This window comes from Neofelis nebulosa, chromosome 2, assembly GCF_028018385.1.
Source record: "Neofelis nebulosa isolate mNeoNeb1 chromosome 2, mNeoNeb1.pri, whole genome shotgun sequence".
Lineage (NCBI taxonomy): Eukaryota > Metazoa > Chordata > Mammalia > Carnivora > Felidae > Neofelis > Neofelis nebulosa.
In genome coordinates, this window is record NC_080783.1 from 122,883,948 (window position 1) to 122,911,619 (window position 27,672).

At 45.0% G+C, this 27,672-nt stretch overlaps 1 protein-coding gene across 3 annotated transcripts in view; it reads right to left on the reverse strand.

The window, feature by feature from the left end:
* The window catches only part of SLC22A15 (solute carrier family 22 member 15), an 83,313-nt gene that overhangs the window by 26,580 nt on the left and 29,061 nt on the right, over positions 1-27,672 (reverse strand). For all 3 annotated transcript variants that reach the window (XR_009257799.1, XM_058716103.1, XM_058716104.1), the window contains exons 3-6: positions 14,684-14,816; positions 13,862-14,026; positions 10,365-10,494; positions 5,564-5,779 (exon numbers count right to left, since the gene is read on the reverse strand). Coding sequence is in view for 2 of the 3 variants with exons in the window: in XM_058716103.1 (XP_058572086.1) it covers positions 5,564-5,779; positions 10,365-10,494; positions 13,862-14,026; positions 14,684-14,816 (644 nt within the window). In the remaining variant the exon portion in view is untranslated. The remainder of the gene's footprint in view (positions 1-5,563; positions 5,780-10,364; positions 10,495-13,861; positions 14,027-14,683; positions 14,817-27,672) is intronic.

Genomic DNA, 27,672 nt, shown 5'->3' on the forward strand with positions numbered 1-27,672 from the left:
AACGGGGAGAGCATGGGCAAGGAGGGCCTACAGTCCCAAGGCGGGCACTATGCTTGGGAGCTTCCTTAATGGCAAGTTGGTCATTGGGATGCATAATTACAGCTATTAAAATCATCTTGACCCTTTTTATGGGCCCAAGCAAACTTTAAAATGCTTGCATAATATTTAACGGTATAATTAGGGCATCAAAGAACTGTTGAAAAAGGAACCACTGTGGGGAGTAACCAGAAGAACAGATGTGAAACACAGAGGTGTGATTTTACTCCCGGGGAAGGGCTTTCTTCAATGACAGATCCACAGAAAAGAATTCGGAATTTTATGGCATCTTCAGAAAGAACAGCAGTATGTGGAATGACTCTGCTTCTGTTATTGCATATTTTAGCATTTGGACCCCAAGGGGAAGAGGTTTATTTGAGAAGAACTCCTTTGGCTGTGTAAGATATAAAATAAATGGGAATGGGGTGCCTGGGTGGCTCAGTCGGTTGAGCGTCCGACTTCAGCTCAGGTCATGATCTCACGGTCTGTGAGTTCGACCCCCGAGACGGGCTCTGTGCTGACAGCTCAGAGCCTGGAGCCTGCTTCGGATTCTGTCTCTCTTTCTCTCTGCCCCTCCCCCACTCACACTCTGTCTCTCTCTCTGTCAAAAATAAATAAACATTAAAAAAAATTTATAAAATAAACAGGAACGCTCTCCCTGGCTCCATATCTACTTTGTTGGTTTGTTCATCTGTTTTTTTATCCCCTGAAGGCCAGACTCCAGAAGTTAACATGCCTCCAAAGAACAAACAACCTTAAAACGAGAAGTAAATTATCCTCAAGAAGAAGGCAGAGGGTTTGACTGTCTATATGACATGCAAATGCTGAGTTTTATGGAGCCCTAAGCGCCAGCACATATTTTCTAAGTGTTTGCACTCGGCAGAACCTCAAATTAGTTGCTCCTGTGCTGGGTTGTCAGGTTTGGCTTTTAATGGTTCCCTTAATCTCCATGCCTCCAAGCTTGGGTCCCCCGTTGAACACTTATTATGCATCTGCGATATTCCAGCACTGTGCTGGGTCTGTGGGGAAGGTGGCAGTGGGTGTGACCTGATCACACAGGTGGCAGCCAGGGAGAATCACGATATGGAAAAATATATTCACACCTTCTTGTTCTCAATCTGCTGTTCTTTACAGCTGTGTACCTAAGATCACTTTCATATAAAATTATTCTCCTTGGGGAGGCTGGGTGGCCCAGTCAGTTTAGCGGCGGACTTCAGCCCAGGTCATGATCTCATGGTTCGTGAGTTCGAGCCCCACATCAGGCTCTCTGCTGTCAGCGCAGCTCCTGCTTGGATCCTCTGTCTCCTGCTCTCTCTGCCCCTCCCCTCTCTCTCTCTGCCCATCCCCAGTTGGTGCGCTCTCTCTCAAAAATAAAGATTTAAAAAAATAATAAAAAATAAAATAAAACAGGGGCGCCTGGGTGGCGCAGTCGGTTAAGCGTCCGACTTCAGCCAGGTCACGATCTCGCGGTCCGTGAGTTCGAGCCCCACGTCAGGCTCTGGGCTGATGGCTCGGAGCCTGGAGCCTGTTTCCGATTCTGTGTCTCCCTCTCTCTCTGCCCCTCCCCCGTTCATGCTCTGTCTCTCTCTGTCCCAAAAATAAATAAAAAACGTTGAAAAAAAAAATTAAAAAAATAAATAAATAAAATAAAACAATTCTCCTGAATCCCCACATGAAAATGTAGGTCTCCGCACAGCCTTCAAGGCAAATACGTACCAACCACAGCACAGCAGTCCTTTTAGGCCAGTAAATATGATGCTCACACCCAATACTGGACCAAATAACATCGATGGCACCCTAGCAGAGGCTGCAGGCATACCGAGGAGATATTGTGGGTTACGTTCCAGAACACTGTAATAGCCATAAAGTGATGATCGCAGTAAAGCAAGTCAAATAAACTTTTTTGTTTCCCAGTGCGTGTAAAAGTTATGTTGACACTATACTGTAGTCCACTACGTGTGCAAACGCATAACGCCTTAAAAAGCAATGCACCTACCTAATTAAAAATATTTTGTTGCTGAAAAATGCTAACCATCATCTGAGCTTTTAGCGGATCATCAGGTTTCTGCCGGCGGAGGGTCCTGCCTCGATGTGGGTGGCTGCTGACTGATCGAGGTGGTGGCCGCTGAAGGTTGGGTGGCTGTGGCCATTTCTCAAGGCAGCGGTGAAGTCTGCCACCTTGACTGACTCCTTCTTTCACAAACAATTTCTCTACAGCATGTGATGCAATTTGACAGCATTTTGCCCACGGCAGAACTTCTGTCAAAATTGGAGTCTAACTTCTCAAACCCTGCTGCTGCTTTATCAGCTAAGTTTCTGGAGCATTCTAAATCCTTGTCGTCATTTTGACAGTCCGCACAGCATCTTCACCAGGAGCAGATTCCATCTCAAGAAACCACTGTCTTTGCTCATCCATCACAAGCAGCTCCTCATCCGTTCAAGCTTGATCATGAGATTGCAGCCATTCAGTCCCATCTTCAGGCTCCGCTTCTAATTCTAGTCCACTTGCTGTTTCCACCACATCCACAGCTACTTCCTCCACCGAAATCTGGAACCCCTCAAAATCATCCATGAGGACTGGATCCAACTTATTCCAAATTCCTGTTAATGTTGATATCGTGACCTCTTCCCATGAATCACAAACGTTCACAATGGCATCTAGGAATAGTGAATCCTTTCCAGGAGGTTTTCCATTTACTTTGCCCAGATCCATCAGAGGCATCACTATCGATGGCACCGATATCCTTACGAAATGTATGTCTTAAATAAGATCGAAATTACTGAAAGTTGAAATTACTCCTGGATCCATGGGCTGGAGAAGGTTGTATTAGCAGGCATGAAACCAACATTAATCTCATCGCACATCTCCATCTGAGCTCTTGGGTGACGAGGTGTGTTATCAACTAGCAGTAATATTTTGAAAAGAATCTTTTTTAAAATCATTTTTAAGGTTTACTTATTTACATTGAGAGAGAGAAAGAGAGAGCGAGCATGTGTGTGACAGTGGGGGAGGGGCACAGAGAGGGGGAGAGAGAATCTCAAGCAGGCTCCATGCTGTCAGCTAAGAGCCCCACATGGGGCTCGATCTCACGAACCGGGAGTTCATGACCTAAGCCGAAATCAAAGAGTTCAACTCCCAACCAACTGGACCACCCAGGCACCCCAGAATCTTTTTTTCTGAGCAGTAGGTCTCAATGGCAGGCTTAAAAATTTAGTAAACCATACTGCAAACAGATGTGCTGTCATCCATGCTTGGTTATTACATTTACAGAGCACAGGCAGAATAGATTTAGCATAATTCTTTTTTTTTAAGTTTATTTATTTATTTTGAGAGCAAGAGAGAGAGTGTGTGTGAGCAGAGGAGGGGCAGAGAGAGAGGGAGAGAGAGAGAGAATTCCAAGCAGGCTCCACCCTGTCAGTGAGGAGCCCGATGCGGGGCTCGAACTCACACACCGCAAGTTCATGGCCTGAGCTGAAATCAAGAGTCAGACACTTGGGGCGCCTGGGTGGCGCAGTCGGTTAAGCGTCCGACTTCAGCCAGGTCACGATCTCGCGGTCCGTGAGTTCGAGCCCCGCGTCGGGCTCTGGGCTGATGGCTCGGAGCCTGGAGCCTGTTTCCGATTCTGTGTCTCCCTCTCTCTCTGCCCCTCCCCCGTTCATGCTCTGTCTCTCTCTGTCCCAAAAATAAATAAAAAACGTTGAAAAAAATTAAAAAAAAAAAAAAAAGAGTCAGACACTTAACCGACTGAGCCACCCAGGCACTCCCAGATTTAGCATAGTTCTTAAGGGCCCTAGAATTTTCAGAATGGTCACTGAGCACTGGCTTCCACTTAAAGTCACCAACTGCATTAGCCTCTAGCAAGAGTCAGCCTGCCCTTTGAAGCCAGGCATTGACTTCTCTCTAGCCATAAAAGTCCTACATGGCATCTTCTTCCAAACGAAGCCTGTTTCATCTACGTGGAAATCTAGTGTGTAGTGTAGCCACCTTCATGAATGGTCTTAGCTGGATCTTCTGGAGAACTTGCTGGAGCTTCTACACCAGCACCTGCTGGCTGCTTCACTGTGCACTTTTATACTGTGGAGATGGCTTCTTTCCTTAAACCTCATGATCTAACCTCTGCTAGCTTTAGATTTTCCTTCTGCAGCTTCCTCACCTCCCAGCCTTCATAGAATGGGAGAGAGGGTGTTGCTCTGTACCAAGCTTTGGCTTAAGGGAACGTTGTGGCTGCTCTGATCGTCTCTCCAGACCACTCAAACTTTCTCCGTATCAGCAACCAGGCTGTTTTGCTTTATCATTCATGTGTTCACTGGAGTGGCTCTTCTCACTTCCTTCCAGAACTTTTCCTTCATTCACAGTGTGGCTAACTGGTCGGCACGAGAAGCCTAGCTTTTGGCCTACCTTGGCTTTCAACCTGCCTTCCTCAAAGCTGCATCATTTCTAGCTTTTGACTTAAAGTGAGAGGTGTGTGATTCTTCTTTTCATTTGGACACCTGGAGACCACTGTAGGGTTATTAACTGGCCTAATCCCAGTATTGTCATGTTTCCAGGAGGAGAGGGGTCCCAAAGAAGAGAGATGGGGGAACGGCCAGTCGGCGGAGTCGTTGGAACACACACAACATTTATTAGGTTTACTCTCTTCTATGGGTGTGGTTCGTGGTGCCCCAAAACATCACAGTAGTAACACTAAAGAGCACTGATCACAGATCACCATGGCAAATGTAACAATAATGACAAAGTTCGACACAGAGCCGTGAAGCGAACAAATACTGTTGGAAAACGATACCAACAGAGTCGCTTGCCGCAGCGCTGGCACACGCCTTCCACCGTAAAAAACGCGGCATCTGAGAAGCATAGTAAAATGTGGTAGTCTATACGGTACGCAAGTACCGCCATCCACTTGACCCCTTCCCACGTCACTCTGTAAATGGGACCATCTTCAGTCGTTCGATGCAATTTACATGGATGCCGAGAGCATTCTGAGAGGCAGGTAGGAATGAGCTATTCAAGTGGCTTCAGGTCCGTCATTTCACACTCCCAGGATCCCATCAGGGCAAGGAACAACACCGCCCACCCCCGTGAGTGAGTGAGTGAGTGAGCAAGCGGGAACGCCACAGAATGTGCTATCTGACCACTCGATGCCAAACCAAAGTTGGTATTTTAAACTCCTATTTAGAAACTCTTCTGTTTCTAATATGCTTTCTTACTTTCCTTTTTTTTAGGGGTGGCGGAGGGCGGTTCTTAAATATTTACATTAAATAGCTCAGAAGCACAGATGTGCTTCTGCTGTCTGTTTATTCAAGTTCAATGGACCTGCTGTCAGGCCTCATCGGTTCTTCCTGGACAGGGAGGGTGCCGCAAAAGCAGAGGTGAGCACGACGCAGGCATCAAGACACAAAACTTGTTTTCATGAAAACGTCAGGCTGACAAATCAGGTTACGTTTTCTGTCGCCCTGTAGAAGGACGTCATCAACAGACCTCTAGCACCCTGAGTTGAAGATCAAGACAACACCCCCTAGATATAATTACCAGATGAACATCAGGGTCAGCGTGTGCCCCAAGAGGATCCGGTAACGGAACAGATCCAGGAAACTTCCGGTTTCCCTGTAGCTCCTGCTGGCCGGATGTGTTAGTGAGAACGTACACTTGAGCTTGTGGTTCCTCTTGGCAATGAGGTACAGAGCCGCTTCAGCCTCACTCAGCCGACCCTGGGAGTATAACCAACGAGGTGATTCAGGAATGAATCTGAAAGAGACGTCATTAAAGGCTGTATATTCATATAGGTACACGGGCACAGGAAGGAGCATGTAGATTTCCTCACCACAACTGGATTCCACGTGAGGTTTAAAACCAACTCTCCCAATGACATGGGGGGGGGGGGGTCCCCTTCAACAGCGTGCCAGTGTTAAACGGTGGTCTGCTTTACGAATGGAAACCAAGAACACACTTCCAAAACAGCAGCAAAAAAAAAAAAAAAAAAAAAAAAAGTAAGCAGTATGCATTTCCTTTTGAATAAATTTTAATAGATAAACGGCAAGTTAAGCCGAGAATACTGAAAAATTCAAATTTTTCATAAAGCACAGGTCGGAGAGAGGGCTCTAAATCACAGCCATGTGTTAGAACAATACCACAGAGTGAACAGGTGTTTAAGTTCTGACAAAGCTTCACAAAGAAGATAAAAATATTTATCGTCTTATCAGAAAAAAATAAATTTTTAAAAAGTGTTTTTAACATTGTGATATGTTATTAAGAAGGCAGAGATTATTTTAAGATTCTACATGAAAATTAAACAGGGTTTATCCCATCTCAGCTACTTTTGAGCATTTCCACCTTCAAAATACTCGAATTAGCTGATACACTTGCTTTAATATGTCCTCAGGATATTTCCTGCCCATGCCGCACCGCCCCCCCCCCAAGATCTTAAAGAATAAAAGTCATCTCCTGGTTAACTTTCAGTTACATAACAACAATTCTTTTCTACTGAATACTGAATGTCAGTGATGTCACCACTGGTATTTTCCAATAGTTCCAAGACTTAACTATGATGTGTCTCCTCTCACAGCCGTGTGCACACTTCTAGAGGACTGAGGACTTGTGAAAGGCCAAACTGTGATAGGAACACAGACACGCATTTAATAAATACAGCAGCCAGTGCCTTTTGACCTAATGTGACATTATTTGCCTAAAATGAAACTTCTCTAAGGAAACTTGGCTATTTAAGGTGCCTTTTGGAATTCTTCATGCCCTTCTGTAAGGGCAGTGAAGTGGCAACAAAACCCACAGAATTTGGAACTTCATGGACAGCCAGTCGGTCGATAACCATTTGTTGAGCACTTTTGATTTTGTATTGAGCTGTGTAGTAGGTGCTCAGAGGAAACAGAAAGGCACGAATTCTCCCAGAGCTTTGCTGCTGGACAGAGAATATCCATGCAGATCTGACTCTCAACAAAAGCAGGAACGTAGGCCATCCTTTATTTCCTTCTTTATTGCCCTCTGATTATTATTACTAATATACAAGGTGGATGATCAAGTAAAATATCGTTCTCTTGGAAGTTAGGTCTGCCGATCATCAAGTGGACCGACTGGCCCTATCCACAAGGCCGCTTACAAGGTACCACATAAACACCAGCTGCATCTAAATGCAAATAAAAAAGAGCATAAATGAAGCCTATTGTGATGAATGTAGACAGTATACCTGGGAGAGATAAGTGAGCTACCAGAAGTCTATCACAATAAAAATCAAAAATGAGGAGAACTGGGAGGTAAGAAAAAAAAAAAAAAAGACAAGGAAATAGCCAAAATACTAACAGTCATTATCTTTGGGTAATTTAGGTCATTTTTCCCTTCTCCTTAAATTCCATTGTTTCCAGAATTGTTGATAAGCGTTAATTATCGTTAAAATGTTTATAAATCGGGGTGCCTGAGTGGCTCAGTCGGTTAACTGTCTGACTCTGGCTCAGGTCATGATCTCACGGTCCGTGGGTTCAAGCCCCATGTCGGGTTCTGTGCTGACAGCCCGGAGCCTGCTTCAGATTCTGTGTCTCCCTCTCTCTCTGCCCCTCCCCTGCTCATGCTCTGTTTCTGTCTCTCTCTTTCAAGAAATAAATACATAAATAAGAATATATAATAATAGTTATAATAAATAAATAAAATATTTATAATAAATAAATAAAATAATTATAATAAATAAATAAATAAATAAGAAATAAATAAACATTAAAAATTTAAAAAATGTTTATAAATCATGGTTAAAGATGAGACATGAGAGATATTGAGGCTTTGGAAATTTGAGTTAATCAAGTATTTCTACTTGGGAAAGCACATATCTCGGGCACAAACTGAGGACCAGACATGTTCCCACATTTGGGGAAGCCAATGAGCTTTCTTATACAAAGGCTCACCTATCTGCTAATGGATGGACTTGGGAATGTAAATTCTGACACATGCAGATTTTTCATATCAAACAGCAAGAGGTGTTTTGAAAGAAAAAGCAGTCTTTGAACACACTGCCCTCTCAGTAGTGCTGGGGACAACTTCAGAAGCCACGGTGCTAATTTGGGTGCTAATTTAACAATGTTGCCTCTGCTCGAAACATGTCCTGTGAATCTCTTAGAAGATGGAAAATCTTTGTAAATTATGGGAGTGTGATTTTTTTAAGTAAAGCTGCTCAAATCCAAGTACTGTGAAAATGAGGAATTTTTTAAACTAAGCGATAATGTTTCTAGGAAAAAACACAAGATATGACCCTAAAATAATGTGACATTTTCGTATGTGGCTGACAGCTAATTCTGAAGGCCGATTCCAGATGTTTCTGTGCCAACACCTGCCCAACGGATACGAGGGATCTTCTGTGGGGAAGGCCCTGGGCTTTGCTGCTGGGGGACGCGCAGCCAAGCCGAGAGCCTGCAACCGTCAGGGAGCTCCTGGTACAGAGAGACGGGCTCCACTCCAGCACGAGGTGGAAATAAGAACCCCACTCGAAGGCATGGGTTTAGTGCTGCAGAATTCAGAAGCAAATGACTTGCACCTAGAGGTGTGATCAGAAGTTTGGAGGGGGTGGCAATTTGAGCACTCCAGAAGGCTAGGAGTTAAACAGGAAGAAATGGAGAGAAGGGTGTTGAAGGGGCAGGTGCAGCAGTGAGTAGGAGGTAGGGAAGCAGGCCAGCGCCAGGTGAGTGCTGGAAACTCCATGCAGCCGGCTATGTCTGGAACACAGGGTATGGGAAACAGGGTGGGAGAAAATCAGGGCAGATCAGCTGGAGGCTGACTGTGGGAAGGCTCGCATTCCAGGCCTATTTCAGTTTTACATGCTCTTTTCTCTCTGTTTCCTATTTTTTCCTGACCTGAATTCATTTCCCAGTGAGTAGATGTCCCCACCTAGCACTGGGCCATAAACACTCTTCAGACTGAGCCAGCCAGACGCCCTACTGTTACATTCATTTTTGCGCTTAATTCTCTTATTTCAAAGGGAATACAGAAACAGATTGCAGCTCAACCCTCACCAAATCTCAATTAGTAGAACTTGAAGAAAGAACTACTATGCTAAAGATGTATCTGAAGGAAAATTCTACTACAGTTATCCCTCATTTTACAGCATAGAAGCTGGGACCGCCAGCTGAAAGTTTCATTTATTCCAAAGATTTTAATGGTTCAAATCAGAGGTCTGAAACCTCAGGAGATAGCCTTTCACAAGCACATTGAAACTTCTAGTGAAGTAAAATTAAAAACTCGAACTTCTTTTTTTTTTTTTTTAACATTTTTTTTTTATTTATTTTTGAGACAGGGAGAGACAGAGCATGAACAGGGAGGGTCAGAGAGAGGGAGACACAGAATCTGAAACAGGCTCCAGGCTCTGAGCCGTCAGCACAGAGCCCGACGCGGGGCTCGAACTCACGGACTGTGAGATCATGACCTGAGCTGAAGTCAGACGCCCAACCGACTGAGCCACCCAGGTGCCCCTAAAAACTCGAACTTCTTAAGCACATCATTAAACTGATGAAATAAGAGATGAACCAAGTATTACTTTGCGACTAAAGATCCGAATGCAGTACGGTATTTACAGGCAAAACTGGGTTCCTTAGCCCCAGCAAGATGGTCAGCATTTAATGTTAATTTTACGGAGAACTCTGTAAATGTCTCTGAAATATCTGTTTTATTGTTACCGGACTCTATTTGGGGAAAAGTGTTAATAAATAACATTCCTGTATTCTATATTATGTGATACATATTCTATAATAAACAATATTAATAAAGTGTCTGCTGTGGGGAAAAAGCACTGATAAGATAGCTCTACGTTGGTGGCTTACCTCCCGCATTTGGAGTGCCACAGTGGGGCATCTGGGCAAGTTGTTTGGAGCACCCTGCCCTGACCAGGCATTGAGCCCATCCACCCTACGGGTTTCTGCCATATGTGAGAATCTTCCCGCGCCCACATTTAGAGGCCCTGAGATAATAGTCACGCGCAGGATATCGCGTGGTATCGTGATACCTGGGCCATACACCTAGCACGTGATCTGATCCAGCCTGAAGATCTTTACGCTTGAGGCATTAGGTTAAAAAAGAAATGGGTACCCTGGGTCAACAACTCGAAGGTTCAAATATGGTCTACGGAGAGGTTACTTCAAATAAGGGGATACCTGCATTCTGAATTAATTAAGCATCTCTCCTCCCAGCATCTGCCAAGCTTTGGAGCGCTTGTGGAATTTAGCTCTTCACCAAAGTCAGTTCAGGTAAACTCCTGAAAGGGAATAACGCCACTCATTGACCCGCATCCTCTTAAGACATTCCTTCTGCGTATTAATTTAAACCTCTTAGAGGAAAAACTACTTACAAAGATAGGAGGAAGACCACTGTTCCCTGCAGGTTAACCAGAATGGCGAGGGTCCTCCAGGAGCGGATGAAGTATCCCAACAGGGCATACTGGGCGATGCCAACTGCGAAGAAGAGGCCACCGATCGATCCTAATTCAGGGAAGAGACGCCTGTTACTGGAGACGGCACCCTCCCCGTCACCCTCTCCAACCCAAGTCACAAGCCAATGCCTTCCTTGGGAGACATCAACAGGAAAGAAAATCCTACCCAAATATTGAGTATCAGATGATAAAAGTGGAAGAGAGGCCAGCAAGTTAGTGGAAAAGGAGGAAGGACAGGTGAAAAATATGAATGACATGGTCAAGATGACTTGTAAGGGTTTGTCCAAATGCTTTCTGCATTGAAGGCTGTGTTGACATCTGCCTGAGCATGTGCTGAAGCTTGGACGATGTTTTCCTGGATGGTGGTAAGGTTTTTAGGTCATGAGATGATTGCAGCAGTGGGACTTCATCTTATCACAAGGCTGTGCCTCAAATCCTTATTTTAAATCACAGGCTACTCCTCAGCTCTCCCAACTGCCCTTCCCTACTTCATTTATTATCACCAGATATATGACATTTTCTATTTGTTTCTTGTCTGTCTCTATGACACATGGATTTTCGCCAGCACCCTGATGGAAAAAAATCAACCGTGGGATTGTTAAAAAAAAAATAATAATCCTGTGTTTTTTGAAATAAATGCTGAGACGGGAAGTAGGCCCACTAGCTTTGCTCAATATACTTGTGAATTTATACCTCGGACACACTTTTTATAATTACTACCATCACCATCGGTAGCGGTCATAGCTACTATTTATTGTGTATTAATAAATGTATTACATACATTGTCCTACAAAGCAGGTGCCATTGTGGACCACGCACAAAGAGGAAGCAGCACAGAGAGGTTGGATGCCACTGCTAGGGCACGGAGCTGTGCACAGCATGCCTGAGACCATACCCCGATCTGCCTGACTACAGAGCCTGTGATGCTATACCAATCCTCTCTCTCCGCCCTTCTGGGGAGAAGCAGGCTTCTGGGGGCAACCCACAGCAATGGGACGATCTTGTTACAAGACTTCTCTACGACGATCCCATAAAAGAAATGTATACTTGGATTCTTGCCCACAGGCTTTCATTTTCTAGCAATGATGACTTGTAGGCTCTGTGCCTTGGTGAGGAAAGGGGGGGGAAGAAGGGAGAGCCGAGACAGCACCTTCAGCGTGTTCTGAGCAGGTGGTCAGATAAGTAAGGGAGTGGGGACGCCATGATCTCCCTGGAAACTTAAGATAATCAATACCTATTACAGGTTCATTACAGTGTATCAGACAGCACCTGGCTTGCAAGAGTAAGACTTTCTGTCCTTGCTCAGAACAGCTCCGAGCACTTGGTATCCACGGACAACAAGGTAGGTGAAAGGAAGATAGCCCACAAAATCGGACTGTTTTAGAGGGGGTGAGTTCAGACCCCAGTTCTGCCACTTGCTGTTGTGCGACCTTGGGCAAATCACTAAACGTCTCTGAGCCTCACTTTCCTCATCGGTAAAACAGAAATAATACCACCTACTTCAAAGAGTAGTTGTTAGCTTCAGACGGAATAATGCATGCTATGCAAATGTTAGCTATACTATCCTGCTGTGACACAGGTATAGCCCTTGACATCTATTAAACCGCCCCCCCCCAAACAAAGCCATCTGGAAGCCTCCTGTGGTGAGTATCTGCTACAAAATATTGTCTACCTAGCACTATGTCTAATTCCAAGAATATTCCTTCCCTCTTCTGGAGAGCGGACCTCTCTTTACTTCATTCCCGTGGTTCAAGTGGGGGCTGACCATCCTGGTCCCCCTCACTGCAGTGACCCCTGCTGGGCCAGTTGAGCTCTTACCCAGGATTATTTTTTAAGTAGGCTCTACACCGGACGTGGGGCTTGAACTCACAACCTCAAGACCTGGAGTCGCATGCTTCACTGACTGAACCAGCCAGGCACCCCTTACCCAGGATTTTAAATACTGTACTTGGTGGTGAAACCTGAGAGCTATAGGGTCCCATCCGTGACTGTGCAGCAGAAGCTTCTCAGGGAGGATGGGGGGGCAGAGATGAGGAGCATCTGACTTCCTGGTTCCAGGCATCTCTGAGGCTTGGCTTGGGTATATTATCCAAATAATTTCCCTTTATATGCAGATGTTCAGCAGAGTTGAGTCTCCATTACTTACGATCGGTAAGAGTTGGTATCAATTGGGTATGATGGACAAGAGGAAATGATTCCAAGGGGTCTAGTTTAATGGCCTTAAAGACTGTGATGACCATGCACAGAGGTGCTGGAAGATGGAAAATGCAGGTGGAAGAAAGCAGTATTTTTATTTGAGGATCCAACTGACATTCATATCTAATGTCCAGCAAGAAGCTGCACGTGTATGCCTGGAAATGACAATGGAGATAAGGTGTGGAGATGTAGGTGTGGTAAGGCTCTAGGTATTTGGTTAAAAAAATTAATGAAAAAAAATGAACACTTCCAATCACCATTTTTGCATCTTGTAATTCTGGAGTACCATACTGGTGGTTTTATAACTGTTTGTGGGCCGTTAAATATTTATCCCAGTTTTCAGATTTCTTTTCTGTTTAAGTAATTTTCAAGCCTGCTATTTTTGCTCTGTTTGAACTAGTAAAAGCCAAATTTTGGCAGGTGAGACTTCATTTTTTTGTAAAGGGTGCCAGCGAACCACCCAGTTTTCAAGCAAAGCCACGAGGTCCCCCCGATTCCTTTCTCTCCCCACTCCGATCCTTCAGCAAGTCATTGTCCCACCAAAATCCAGCTCAAATGGACCTCCTCGCTGCTCCTCTCCCCGCACCTGTCTATGCCTGCATCACGTTTCGCGGGCCAACCACAACCACCTCCCGAATGACCCCCCAATTCCTCCTCTTGTCCCTCAACAGTCCATTCCCCACACCTCTGCCAGAGGCGTCTTCCTCTATCCTATGTGATCCTACCGCTCCACTATTTCATTCGCCCGCTGACTTCTCACTGCACTTTGAATACAAACAAATTTCTCATTTAGCCTAGCACGGGGCCTATGTCATCTGGTCCCTCCAGCGTGTCTCTCCCTGGCCCACGGAATGAGTATTTAATAAAATACAGTAAGAAGGTGCCGGGAGAGGTGTGTCTAGGATCTATGTCTGCGCCATTTTTCAGTTTAAGGTGAAAACAGTTAACGCCCTTCTGAGGAAACAGACCCTCTCAGAACTATCTGGAGACAATCTGTGAGGATGGGAGGTAAGCTCCGGCCCCAGGGGAGACTTTCTACAGAGCAATATGAATACAATGACTCATTCAAGGTCATACAGAACAAACTCTGGAACGCAAATCTAATGGTTAGGTAGTCCCAAGTCCAAGTGTATTTTTGGACTCTGGGGTTAAACTGGTGCCCAGCAGGGTTTTCTGGGGCAGCTCACTATCTGCGTTATGTACACGGAGTGAAGCAGTACCTGCGAGCGCCCAGTAGGCGGTGCCCACACATTCGTTCAGCAGGACAAAGGCCACCAGTGACATTCCTCCGTTCATCACACCCACCAGGAAGCGAGTTATTGCAAAGAACTCATAGGAGGGGGAAAACCCATTTGCAATGGCAAATAAGATGTCAAGAGCAAAACCTAGAATAAGAGGAACAGCGGTCAACAATCCAGACACAAGACAGCATTTGAGCAAAGTAACAAATGATACTCATTACGTTTGTAAAGATAAATCTTTGTAAGCTTAAATTTTCTGAGCTGTGCTCTTTTAAAACTGTAAAAGGAAACTGTAAAGAAAAACTGAAGTTTTTCTTTCTTCGTTACAAGTGGATATCTGTCAATCATGCACCGTTGTTATTCACAATAACGTTGGAGATGGAAAAATCCCAGCTCAGACTCAGCTTGTCAAGAGAACTCCACCGAGTCTTACACAACACAGTTGAACTGAACCGACACACAACATATAAGGAAATGGATCTAGTACACTGGTTCCATCTCTGTTCTCCTTAGAACCATGGTATAAATTAGAATTCGGGAGGTGCCGAAAGCACCATCATCTCTGAAAAGCTTAACTGCAAATACATGGCCTTCCTCAGGTATGCTGCTGGTCCTTTTAACACGTTTTGCCAGAAGCAACTCTGGCTGCGGTGTGGCCCCCTGCCAGTGTAATAAAAATCAGTTGTGTATCCACATGGCAATTTCCTGAGAACCTTAAGGAAATAGTCCCCTTGTTATTTCCCTGAGAACCTTCAGGAAATAAGTCCTCCTAGTCAGTTCATGAACAGTCTAACACATTACCTGTGAGATAGACTTTTTTCCTCCCGAAGCGATCTGAAAGCTGACCAAAAGAGATAACTCCCACAAACACACCACTGAAGAAGAAAGAGCTTGCTGCGCTGACTTTGTAGGATCTGTTGGCAATTAAAAACCACTAGGGGAAGAAAAAACAAAAGGGACACTGAGATCACAGAAAAGACGGATGGACGGAGTTAGCTATTAAAAAAAAGAAGAAAAAAAAAAACACAACAGACGTACAACCAAAACTTGAACACTGGGAAATTGTCTACTGCATGACTCATTACTAACCAGGATTTGGTAGGTCATCTACCTTGGATAATATCCAAGATTTTGTCATCAGAAACGCTAGAATTCATTATTATAATGTGCTGCCACAATGCTGTATACACATCTTATCACAACACTGAATACGGTACGAGGGCTACTTTTATATATGCATTTGGTGGCTACGTCCCTCTTCTTAAGCCCTTGTATTTTTTTAAGTTTATTTATTTATTTTGAGAGCCAGAACATGTGCATGTGGGAGGGGCAGAGAGAGAGGAAGAGAGAATCTTAAGCAGGTTCTGCACTGCTAGCATGGAGCCCAATGCGGGGTTCAAACTCAAGAACTGAGAGATCTTGACCTGAGCTGAAATCAGGAGTTGGATGCTTAACCTACTGAGCCACCCAGGTGCCCCCATACAATAGAACATTATGCAACCTTAAAAGGGAAGGAGATTTTGACAAGCTATGACACAGATGAACTTTAACCTTATGCTAAGTGAAATAAGCAGACAAAAAAAAAAAGACAAATATTGTAAGAACTTATTTATGCCTGTAATATTGTGATTTATGGTAAGAAACATATATTTGGTCTTTGTCCCCTATTCCTAGCACACAGTTCCTAAAAACCGTTGTAATTTCCTACAGAAATATTTAGTATTTAGTTTTGTTCCCAGTTCCTGAAATAATTTCAGAGCAATGAAGGAGAAATGGGCGTCCTTTGTTGTTTTAACATCCTCTTTCAACCACACCTGAGTTTAATAAGATCACTTTTGGAAAGCTCCTGGTTGGGGGCTCATTGCCAGGGGAACCCTCCCCTATCTCCCACCCCCCCCCCCTCTCCGGGAGGGGGTGAGGGACTGGAACTGCCAACGGCCAATAATTTAATCAGTTACGCCTACATAATGACACCTCCCTAAAAACCCAAAGGGACAGGGGTTCGAAAAGCTTCTCAGCTGGTGAACACGTGGGGGAGCTGGGAGAGTGGTGCCCTGGGAGGGCACGGGAGCCTGCGCCCCTTCCCACCGCCTTGTCCCGGGCATCTCTTCCATCAGGCTGTTCCCGAGTTATATCCCTTGGAATAAACCAGTGATCTGGTAAGATGTCTCCCTGAGTTCCGTGAGCTGCTCTGGCAAATTAATCTCTCCCGAGGAGGACATTGCAGGGACCTCTGATTTCCGGTGGACCAGAAGCCCAGGAAACGAAGCGGACTCGCATCTGGTGTCTGAAGGTGGAGGCAGGGTGAGCCTTGTGGAATCAGTGGTAATCAGTGGAATCTGATGCTACCTCCAGGTGGACGGTGTCAGAACTGAGTCAAGTTGTAGGACATCCAGCCGGTGAGGCGGAGCTGTGTGATGTGGGAACCTGGCCCACCTGCCCCCACAAACCCTACCTCACGCATCTGGCGGCCAGAAGGGTCCATGGTGAAGTAGGTGACAGTAAAGGAGGCACAGGGGGAAGGTTTTTCCTTCACCTGGAGTAGTCAAAGCCAGAGACGGAAAGTCAAATAAGGGTTGCCAGGGGGCGGGCGAATGGGGAGTTACTGTTTAATGGAAACAGGTTTTCAGTTTGGGACGATAGAAAAGTTCTCGAGATGGACGGTGGTGAAGGTTGCATGACATGTGTATACTTAACACCACCGCACCCTCAAAACGGCTGAAGTGTTAACATTTTATGTTATTTTACCACAATAATAATAAAAAAAAAAAACCTTGAGTACTATTATCTTGTGGTCTAGGGAAACTTATGAACTTAAAGAGAAGGCAATCACCCCTGCTTAAAATGCTATTACATGAAACCCTGTCGGCTGCTGTGTAAGGTGATGTTTGGTTATAGAGGTAAAAGTGAACCTGCATCACAGAGACAGAGAAGCAGGAAATGCTTCTCTCTCCCCTTCGCCGCCCCCTCTCCTGGAGTCCCTGAAGACAGGCTTAGGAAGAGCCCCAACACGCAAGGAGGAGCCCCCCTCGGCTATCCCTTTGCCTCTTGGACCTCCCTTCCCACGCTCTGACAAGCAGTCCTCAAGGCTCAGAGCACATCTGACTTCTCTCTTCTTGTATGGCGATGGTGAAGTTCTTGACCACACAGCTTCTGGACACCTCTGTGCAGCAGCAATAACAAAATTCATAGCAGTGATGACAATAATATTCCCTGGAAAATAAACAAGGGTAACGCCTCCTCACTAATGCTGGACTCGACTTCTGAATTCCCCGGTTCTTCAGATGCAGTTCTTAACGAGGTTAGTGAACTGGTTTTCCCAGGCCCTTGTGGATGAGACATCGCAGACTAGGGTGTCACTGGTTTTAGAAAAAGTAATCAGGAATTACTGCTCCTGGTGGCAGTCATGATTCAAATAAGAGGGAAGGAAGCGGTGTGACAAGTATCTGCGATATGTTCTGGACAGGTTTCCGTTCGGGTATTCAACAAATATTTGATTAGTTTCTACTGAAGGTTGACAACTACACTAAACACTGGGAACACAGATGTGAGTACGTTGGACATGGTCCCTTCCCAAATGGACGGTCAGTGCCAGTGGAATAAACACACAGGGATAGACTAGGAGGGCAGCTCTTCAAATCAGGTAATCAGGGAAGGCTTCTCTGGGGAGGTGATGTTTGGACCTGAATGATGAGAAGTGACCACTCTGGAAAGCTGTTCAGGGAGCATGAGAAGAAGTGCCCCTACCCTAAGGTGAAGGTCCAGCAGTGCACCTCCAGCAGGTGCTATGATGAGGCCAGACAGGTGCATGGGTGTCAGACCACACAGGGCCCTGGGCCACGGAAGGAGCCGAATTACTCTAGTGCAAAGGGAAGGTGTTGGATTACTGGAATTCTGTTTCCAAGGATCACTCTTAGAGAATGCATTACAACAGAGAAAAGTGGGAGTGGGGAGGCTAGTGCATTAGCTCAGGAGACCATGGTGGCCTGGATGAGGGCAGAAGCGATGGGGGTGGAGAATTACAAGGACTTGTGATGGATTCCGAAGGCAGAAGTGTCAGGCCTTCCTGATGGATGACACAGGGTGGGGGACGGAGAATCAAGGGCTTCACCTAAGTCGTTACCTTTGGCCACTCTGTGGATGACCTTTATGGAGGTGGAGAAGGTGGCAAGAGGGGACCAGGTATGTGGCAGGAAAGAAAGAACTCTGTTTGGACTTGCTGAGGTTGGGATGCCTATAAAACATCCAAGTGGCGATGCCGAGCAGAAATCTGGACACGAGTCTGGAGCTCCAGGGAGAGGTTATGAGGGTTTAAGAGGGTTTAAGAACCTATAGAGAAGGAAGAGGCTCAGGACTGGGGCCGAGGACACCCCCATGTTCAGAGGCCGAGAAGAATGCCCATTATAGCAAACTCACAAGTAGGACTCAGAGACGTAGCAAGAAAACAGGGCGGAATGTGGTGTCGGAAACGCTACAAGAAGAAATTGGATGTGGGGAGGAAGGGGTGGTCAAGCGCGTGGAATGCTGCTTTAGAGGTCAGGTGAGATAAGCACAGGGACATGCGGTTCTATTTAGAAACAAATGGACACTTCAAAATAGCAATTGCGGTGAAGAGTGAATGGAAGCCAGACTGGAGGAGGACGAGGAATTGCTGGCAGCAGTTCTGTACAGAATGGCTTCCAGAAGTTTTGGCTGTGAAGACGAAGCAAGAAATGGGACAGTGTGGGGACAGGTAGTGGGACAGATTATTGGCTTGTTTTCTTTTAACATGGGTGCATCCTGATGAGAGTGAGTCAGCAGAGCAGATATCCCTGCAGAAGAAAAATATCTGGAAAAGCAAGAAGGGATGGACTTGAGGGTACAGAGCGGAGAGGTTAACCGTTCACAGAAGCCGGGAGATGTCGCAGTAAAGGGAGCCAGAGAGGAAAGGCAGAATGTGGACTCAGAAGCAGGCAGTGAGGAAACCCCTGCCTGATTGCTTGATTTCTTTTTCAGTGAAATATCAAGTGAGGCCACTAGCCGAAGGAGAGTAGAAGTGGGGGAAAGGGGCATTTCAAGTTTCAGGAGGACTATGACGGACTCCTCTGAGGAAAGGGACGTGACCCTTTCAAGGGAAATGTTGCAGGAGACTGCCACGCCATGGTGAATATACACTTGAGCTGTGTAGTTACCAATTTTGTGAGGAGGATGTTGGGAGTTAAGCTTACACAGAGTCGGGGACTTCTCAGGAGAATTACAAAGAGAGAGAAGCACCAGGGCACTGTGGGATTCACAAAAGAGTGATTAGTATAATACTGGAATATATGCTGTTTAAGGAGAAAAGCAGGCATAGGGGGATTGTGGGTAGAGAAATAAATGTCCTGACCAGAAAAATCCCCTACATCATTAACTTCCCTGTACTTCCCATTCTTGCCCTGACTGAAGCTTGGTGGTCCCCTGCAGAAATCACTCAGTGAACCGGATCCCTCTCAACTGGAGCCTGCTTTTCCTTTTCCACCCATGGACCTGAGAGCCTGGGATGGGAGAAGATGACCAAACTTCAAAATCATCAACTCACCTGAAGATCACATTACCAGAGGGCGTAATCCACTACCCTTCTAGAGCTGACAGAGATGCTAGCTTGTTTTGAACAGTAGCCACTCTCCCTCTGTTCCATAGTAATAGCACGTTTACTGGGCATATGGCTACCCAGATTGAAGACTAATGTCCCAACCTCTCTCACAATTAGGTATGACACGTTACCAAGTTCTGCACAATGAATGCAAACAGAAGCACCATGTGGCAACTTCCAGGACTTTGTCTTAGGAGATGGGTGATTTACCCTTTGCCCCTTCTTCCTTTCTATCCCACTACTCAGAATGTCCATAGGGAAGCTGGGGCTCTATCTGAGGTCATGGTGAAGAGGGCCACAAATTAAGGATGGTGAAGTCAAAAGCTGAAGGAGCCTAGGTCCCTGAGAACACTGGGGTAGGGCCCAGGCATTGGCATATTTTTTAAGTTCTCCAGATGATTCTCCTAGGCAATCAGGTTAAGAACCCCCATCCTAGACCTAGTCATCTTTTATAGCTGCATCACCTCTAAAACCTTGACTTTGAACATCTTACTCTCCTTCTACCCCCTTCTCTTCCAACTCACTTCCCCCAGTACCCTGCTCCAAACATTCTTGAAGCTCTTCAAGACCCCAGTCACCACACTCTACGCTAACTGTAGAGTGACTCAGTATGGCCTGAGTCAGCAAAAGAGATTCAATCATAGTAAGAAGCTGTGATTTAAGGATCTGTAAAGGGTAAAATATATCGTAAAGTTCACATGAAAGAGTTCTGGAAGCTGAAGGATAAGTGCTATTTTGTAAAACAAATTAGTTCTTTTGGATTACAGATAGTTCCACTGTAGAATTTTCAATTCATGAGGAATGCCTATGGTGACATTTTTCTAGGTTGAAAAAGAAATCCAATATTACATATCCTGTTGGCCTAGAAAAGAAAGGACCATATTTGTCACAGGGATATCCCTTCTACAATGGCCAATAAACAAGACCTCATTGTATTGATTTTTAATATCCTGAAGTTCAAACAATTTCTTTTCATATTTTTTAAGTTGTTGGTATTTGCTTTGGTGTTTTTATGCCTTTAAAATGTGGTCTTCACCTTTGGTCCTGATTATCCCATACTTCGATTTTTACTAGTCTGTTTCTTTGGCCAAGATGTTCAAGCTCATACTGATCTGTTTTGTGCTTAATTAAGAAGTGGCTAATCTGCCTTCTCAATAATCAACTGTTCTGTTGATCACATTTGTAGAACTCAAATCCACCAAGAAGGCCATTCTTCCAACAACTGGAAAGCTGTCGGCTTGGATGACAGTTTTAGGATGAAGTAGCCCACAAGATGGGTGACCAGCAAATTCCAAATTCTGATTCTCAGTTTCATGTGTGAAAGTAATTTCCAGTAATTCTTCTTCATGTCAATGCTGGTTGGGGTAATGCGCTTCCTTAGTTCTCCTGTAATATGTTCAGGAATGGATAAAAAAAAAAAACCTAAAGGCATTGTCCATCCAGCTGTTGGTTTCAGCTCAGGTCATGATCTCATGGTTTATGGGATCGAGCCCCACATTGGGCTCTGCGCTGACACCATGGAGCCTGCTTGGGTTTTTTTTCTGTGTCTCTCTCTGTTTCTTTTTCTGCCCCTCCCCTGCTCGTGCTCTAAGTATCTCTCTCTCAAAATAAGCCAATGTAAAAAAAAAAAAAAAAAAAAAAAAAACCTTCAAAAATTAAAAAAAAAAAAAAGCAAATTAAAGCATACAAAACTGAAACCCAGGAAAACTCCTTGACAGATCTAGGTAAACTGGGCATGGTTGATTTAGAAATGTCAATTCAGGGACTTAAGGACAATGTGTTTACAACCAGCTTTCCATATGCACCACTCCCTAACACATGAGATTTTGGTTTGTTTTGTTTCCAACTTTTAAAACTTTTCAAATATACTTTATTTATCACATACCTACTATGTGATCTAAAGAGTTCTGTTTTGTCAAAGCTCAGACAAGACACACTAGGACCGTGATCCCTATAGTATTCAAGAAGATTGTACTGGTGTAAGGTTTTGGAAAGAGGTCACTCACCAGACTCGACTCAATTGCTAGCATGTTTTCTTATCCCTTTGGCCAATACTTAAACCAAGGTAAAATCCAAACCAGGATATCACCAGGTCATTGCAAACTAAACTATAATAAACCTAAATATGGCAACCATTATATTCTCAAAGAGTGTGTTTTTTTATGAGGCATACATGTATAAATGTATAAGTCACTCAAATCCTTAACTGGCTAGAGAGTACTGGAGGGATGACTCTCTTATTATTTTAAGCGACAAGTCAAATTCCAAAGCTAGAATGTTCTTTTTTGTACAATTCATTTCAAACTGAAAAGCCACTCACAAGTTGAAAAACCTGGAAATCTTCTTTCCCCATACATTAACAGACAAGAAAGAAGAGAAAGACAAACTATTTTCAGTCTTTCAGGATGACCTAGATAAATCTATTTCTGTCTTATAACCAACATCTGTATTTTTGTTCATATGCTTACCAAAATCATTGAGTTCATCAGCTGGGCATTTATTATACTGTATTTTGAAAAAGGATTTGAGGGGGTTAGCACTAAAAATGTGGGCAAAATCATTCACCCATCTAAAGAAAGTAGCCCGGAGGGAAAATCAGACACCAGCAGTAGGTGCCTCAGACATAAAAGGTGAAAGGAACATAAATATGGTGAATACTGGCGTGGTACAGAGCCAGGTGCCATGCAGAGCCATCCAGCTCTTAAGGATGAAAAAAAGGCAAGCAAATAGAAGTGAAGAGTGTTGACTATTGACTGGGTAGCAGGGAAGGATCCAGGAAGATTTTTAATATCTGGATTCTTATTGCTTAGAGGCTTAGAAGAAGATGTCACTTCTTGTAAAGGGATAAAGTATTATGTGTGTCAAGAAAAGGTGTTTTAGCTGTAACACAGAGATTGGAATAGACCCATCAAAGGTCATTATGGTGATCCAAGCCAGCCAGGATGGGGTGGGGGCCTCAGAGAAGAAAATGGATTCAAGATGGAAACAGAGATTTGGGTTGAGCCATCCATAAACAGCTATTATATGACACCAAGAGATCAATCACAGATTGAGTGAAGCTGGAAGATGACTTTTTAAACAATTTTTTACTTTACATAGTGAGGAGGGGGAAAGGAAAAGGGAGAGAGAGAATCCCAAGCAGCCTCCATGCCCAGCGTGGAGCCCGACGCGGGGCTCAAACTCACGAACCGTGAGATCATGACCTGAGCCGAAATCAAGAGCTGGACACTCAACCAACTGAGCCACCCAGGCATGCCTAGAGAGAAGATGAGTTTTAAAAGAAGTACCAAAATGTATTTTTAGCATCTCCCTTGAAATCATCAGACCTTAAGCTTTCTGGAAATGTCACAAGTCAATTCAGTCCTTTTTTCTGACATGGCAGAAATAGGATAATCTAAAAAAATTAATTATTGCTTCAAAATGGACTGCATGCTTATACAATCCTAAAAGTAAAATTAATGTCCAAGTAATGACAACTGCGTATCAAAGATATATCAAATGGAAAGGCACAGCACCTTATAACCAGATAATTAACAACCAACCAACTTTTGCATAATACTCTCCCCTAATCCCAACAACCACCTTTTAGAATTGGGTATTTATTATTATTTTTATTAATTATTCCCATTTGATGGATGACGCAGCTGCAGCTCAAACATGATCACACTAGAGTAAGCCTTGGGGACTGCACCTGATGCTGACATCAGTCTCAAAACCTCCTTCTTTGAGTACTATGTACTTGAATTAGTTAAGTAGGACAACTGTGGGGCTAAATCAATGAAATAACACTATATTTAAGTGTGTTAAATCCCAAGCACAGAAATTCCCATATACCAGGGAAAGAGTTTCTATTTCTTAACCCTTACCATGTGTTCCATCCAGGAAGCTATGAAAAAAAAATCAACGATATTAGAACCAACACTAGAAACATGTAGGTTTTTGTGGCTCAGGGTAACAGAATCAGGGGCTCCTGGAAAGGAGAGGGCAAAGGGAGAAAAGGAAGGTCCTGTGTCAGATATGAAGTTAAGGTCACATGACCCACGGGTGTGAGGAACATGAGAAGGCTCAGAGTGAGGAGAACAGAATAACATACTTAAAAATCAACCTCCAGGGGCACCTGGGTGGCTCAGTCGGTTAAGCGTCTGACTTCGGCTCAGGTCATGATCTCAAGGTTTGTGAGCTCGAGCCCCATGTTGAGCTCACTGCTGTAAGCACAGAGGCTGCTTCGGATCTTCTGTCCCCCCACCCTCTCTCTCTACCCTTACACTGCTTGGGCTCTCTCTCAAAAATAAATAAATCTTAAAAAAAATAAATCAATCAACTTCCAAAGTGTTTTCGAGGGTGGGCAGGGGAGGGATTTATCTCATTCCATGGTGCATGTTTTAAATACAAATACTTAAAATGTCTGTATATTTTTTAAATATTTTACACTTTTTAAGTAATCTCTATACCCAATGTGGGGCTCGAACCCCAAACTCCAAGATCAAAAGTTGCATGCACCACTGATCAAGCCAGCCAGGTGCCCCCAAATTTCTATACACTTTTTAAGTTTATTTTTTATTTATTTTGGGTGAAAGAGAGAGGAGAGAGCGCATGCGCAAGCAGGGGAGGGGCAGAGAGAGAGGGAGAGAGAGAATCCCAAGCAGGCTCCACGCTGGCAGCCTAGAGCCTGATGCGGTGCTCAAACTCATGAACTGTGAGATTCATGACCTGAGCCAAAACCAAGAGTCGGACGCTGAACCGACGGAGGCACCCAGGTGCCTCCCAATTTCTGTATTTTTAAATGAACTTTTATCATGTACTCTTTGACATCCTCATATACCCACATGACACAAAGGAGCTTTTTCACTAGCTTGCTTCTTCCCTCTGCTGAGCAGCCCCATGCTACCTCACCCCTCGTACAGCACTAGAACACAGATTATAAGATGCTTCCAAAAATCGGTCAGGGCTATCAGGAGACGAATAAGCAAGAAGAGACCCTCTTAACTCTGAGAACTGAGTCACACACCCAGCCTCTGCCCTGGGCAACTTCTCACCGGCTCTGTCAATGTCACAAATTTGTCTTGTCTCTGCTTCGGTTTTTTTTCCTGTGATCTGAACTGCCCGCTCCTCCCCCTTCTATTGTAGGGTGACATTCCACGGAATGAGGGTTGAGAAACATGCTGTAGCCACAGACGACTCTAATGGAAGGGACAACACATTATGTAAACAAAAATCCTTTAGCCTAAGCTCTTCCAAGCAGGGGGTCATTTCCCTTCCCTAAGGAGGCCTGTCCTTGTCTTGGCCCTCAGCGGCGAAAACGAATAATCCCTCACTCACATGTGAATAATACAGACCCGCTGCCCTGCAGGGCCCATGGAGGGCACGGCTCCCCACAGGGAAACAAACGTTCATCACTCGACTTTGCGTGAAGCGTGGCACCTCCAGGAACTGATTGCCGCCGCCCCCCCCCAGTACAGCCCTCCTCCGCTCACCCCAGCCCCCCTCGTCCCTGGTGCACTCCTGTTCACCCTCCATGGCCCTGCCTGATCCACCGAGTGGGTCCATCTCCCTCCCTACTTTGGCTTCAAGTATGATGTTTGGTGAATTACACATTTCCTTGTCTCTCGCGTAGGATGCCGTGAGCTTCTTACAGCCCTATTTGCGTCTAAGTGCTTACCTGTCAGGACCAGCACTAATTAAATATATGCTGAATTATTCATGCAACAAGAGTGAATGATGTGGGTTACAGGCATCTTCATATACAATATCTCGATGTCACGACTTCAAGGATTGAATTGTGCATTTATGGACAGGCAGGGCAGGAACGGCCTTACCAGTCACCCAGGGGCCACTGAGTGGCGCTCTCGTGACAGGAAGGGAGAGGGAGATCTGGAATCAGAGGGGTCTCCTAGAGGACATAGAGAATACTTTGGCTTTATCGTTAGCCTCTACATTAATGAGAAAGAAAACTATGGAGGAAAAAAAAATTCCCAAACGATGGCAGTTTTCTGCCTAGAAAGGCAAAGTCTGTTCCATTGAAACACGCTTCCCAAAGCCTGCTTTGGGCGAGCACTGTGAGCGGTCCACAAATACCTACACTGAGAGAAGTGTGGAGGGTCTACGGGGGGTAAGAATGCTGCCGTGAACAACCCACAGACCATCAGTGACCCCGCAAGCCAGGCAGGGGCCGTGGCAGATCTCAGAGTCGCGTCCAAGCCCCTTGCCTGGCTTCTGTGTCTCTTGGAAAGGTGAACTTGTTCACAAGCTTGGTGTTCACCACGAGCCCCGACTCGGACTTCCCCAGAGGGGGAACAGACACCCCCCCCCCCCCCCCCCCCCCCACCGTGGCACAGCCTACCTTCTTCTCCCAGCAGTCCTGGCAGGCTAGCCAGAATGGGCAGACAAGACTGGGCATGTGTTTTCTGACAGAGCTCTTTGTCACTGGAAGTCCCGCTTTAGGGAAAATCAAGTCATATTAGAAGTGCTGTAGCCCTACCCAGACTCTCGGCTTGTCAGCAGCTTCCCCGACACGCCTGCAGGACATCCCTGAGGGCTCTGCACAGTGCTGGTTACGGTGGCTCCGTAGAAGATTCTGGATTCTCTGCTACAAAGTCCAACCAAATTTCAGCCCTCCGCCATCCTGTATGTCCCATAAAAATATTTACAGCCTCATGCAGGAAAATCTCACTTCAGTAGAAAATGCGGTAATCAGAGGCCTCCAGTGATTCGGGAGTACTTGGCCAGCGTATTTCAGGAACAGTTTCATGGTGATTAACTAACTTGCTTCATTTCAATGTAGTTGTCACTCTGAATTACCACTTAATGGGTGAAGTGTGCAGGCTATAACAATCAGTAGTGCAGGCATAAGGAAGCAAGACATTAAAAAAAAAAAAATTAGCCCCTAAAGCAATTATTGTAGTGAATTTTTCAAATAGTTTTAATACTCGGTCCTTTGACCCGAGGGTATGGCTTGGGGAAAATATATTAATCTCAAGATAATAATCAGTCAATTTCAGTTCTTCGATATCTACAATGATATTAAAGATTTCAACCTTACTCTTTTCGGTTGCAAACATTAATTAAGCATGATAATTGTGTGTCTCCGTGATATTTGGTACTTTCTGAATGAGTCAGAGCTCAGGGAATAATTTGAATACAGCAGACAGCAATTTGCTACATAAATTCACCCCAATGCCTATTAGCTCATTGTGAAATAGTCAAAGCTCCTAGATTAGAGGGGTTCTTTTTTGCATTAATACCAAGTTAATCACATCTACGTAACCTTTTATTCACCCTTCCCCAAACCTTCCATGAATAACTTCTGTAAGCCCTGACCTGAATGTAATAAGGTATCGGGTGGGAGTTTTAAAGTACGTATTTTGAATACCGTCTCCTGAAATGATAGAGCTCTACAGGCTCCATCCTGGTATTTATTTTCAGGGGGGTTAGGTGAGAGGTGAACAGGCTTTATACTTGGTTTTTTTTAAACCAAATACCAAATTTGGTTATTTTACGCCAAATAATTTCCATCAGAGCCATACAGCATCTATATACCACAAACCTGCATCTTAAGGGTATTTACCAACTACTGGGTAAGTCACCTGACAAGTTCAGGTGCCAGTTTCAATGCTACCCCCCTGGAGATTTGGAGGAGCAACTGTAGGAAAGCCTACAGAGGCCATTAAAACGGACTGCATGCTGACAGTCAGTGGAGGGTGTGCTTGGGGACCGCATCCGCTGAAATAAAGATGACCTCATCTGGGGGCGCAGAGACCAGCAGCTCCTAAAGGGGTGCTGGCGAGGGTGCGGCTGCGGTCGCCATCCTGCCCTCCACTAGTGGCCCCGGCTGCTCCATCAGCCTAGTTCTCTCTGTTCTTCCCTCTGCTGCTGCTTCTCTGCTGACTCTTGTCATTTTGGTAGCAGCGGCAAGAAACCTGGAAGCCGCCCATAGCACCCTCTTCGAACCACCCCCGGGACTTGGAACGCCACCCACATGGGGCTCCGATGTCCGGGGCGGAAGGAGAGTGTGGGAGTTCACACGAGACGCCCACGGCCCGAGCGGTGGGCAGGAGGGCATGCAGTCTGCACACTCTATTTGCACCTCAAAATAAAAGGGAAAACATGAGATCTGCACTAAAAATGCAAAGCAGAGAGCGTCCTCTCAGGTCCGCCTGAATATAGCCGGAGGAGAGAGGTG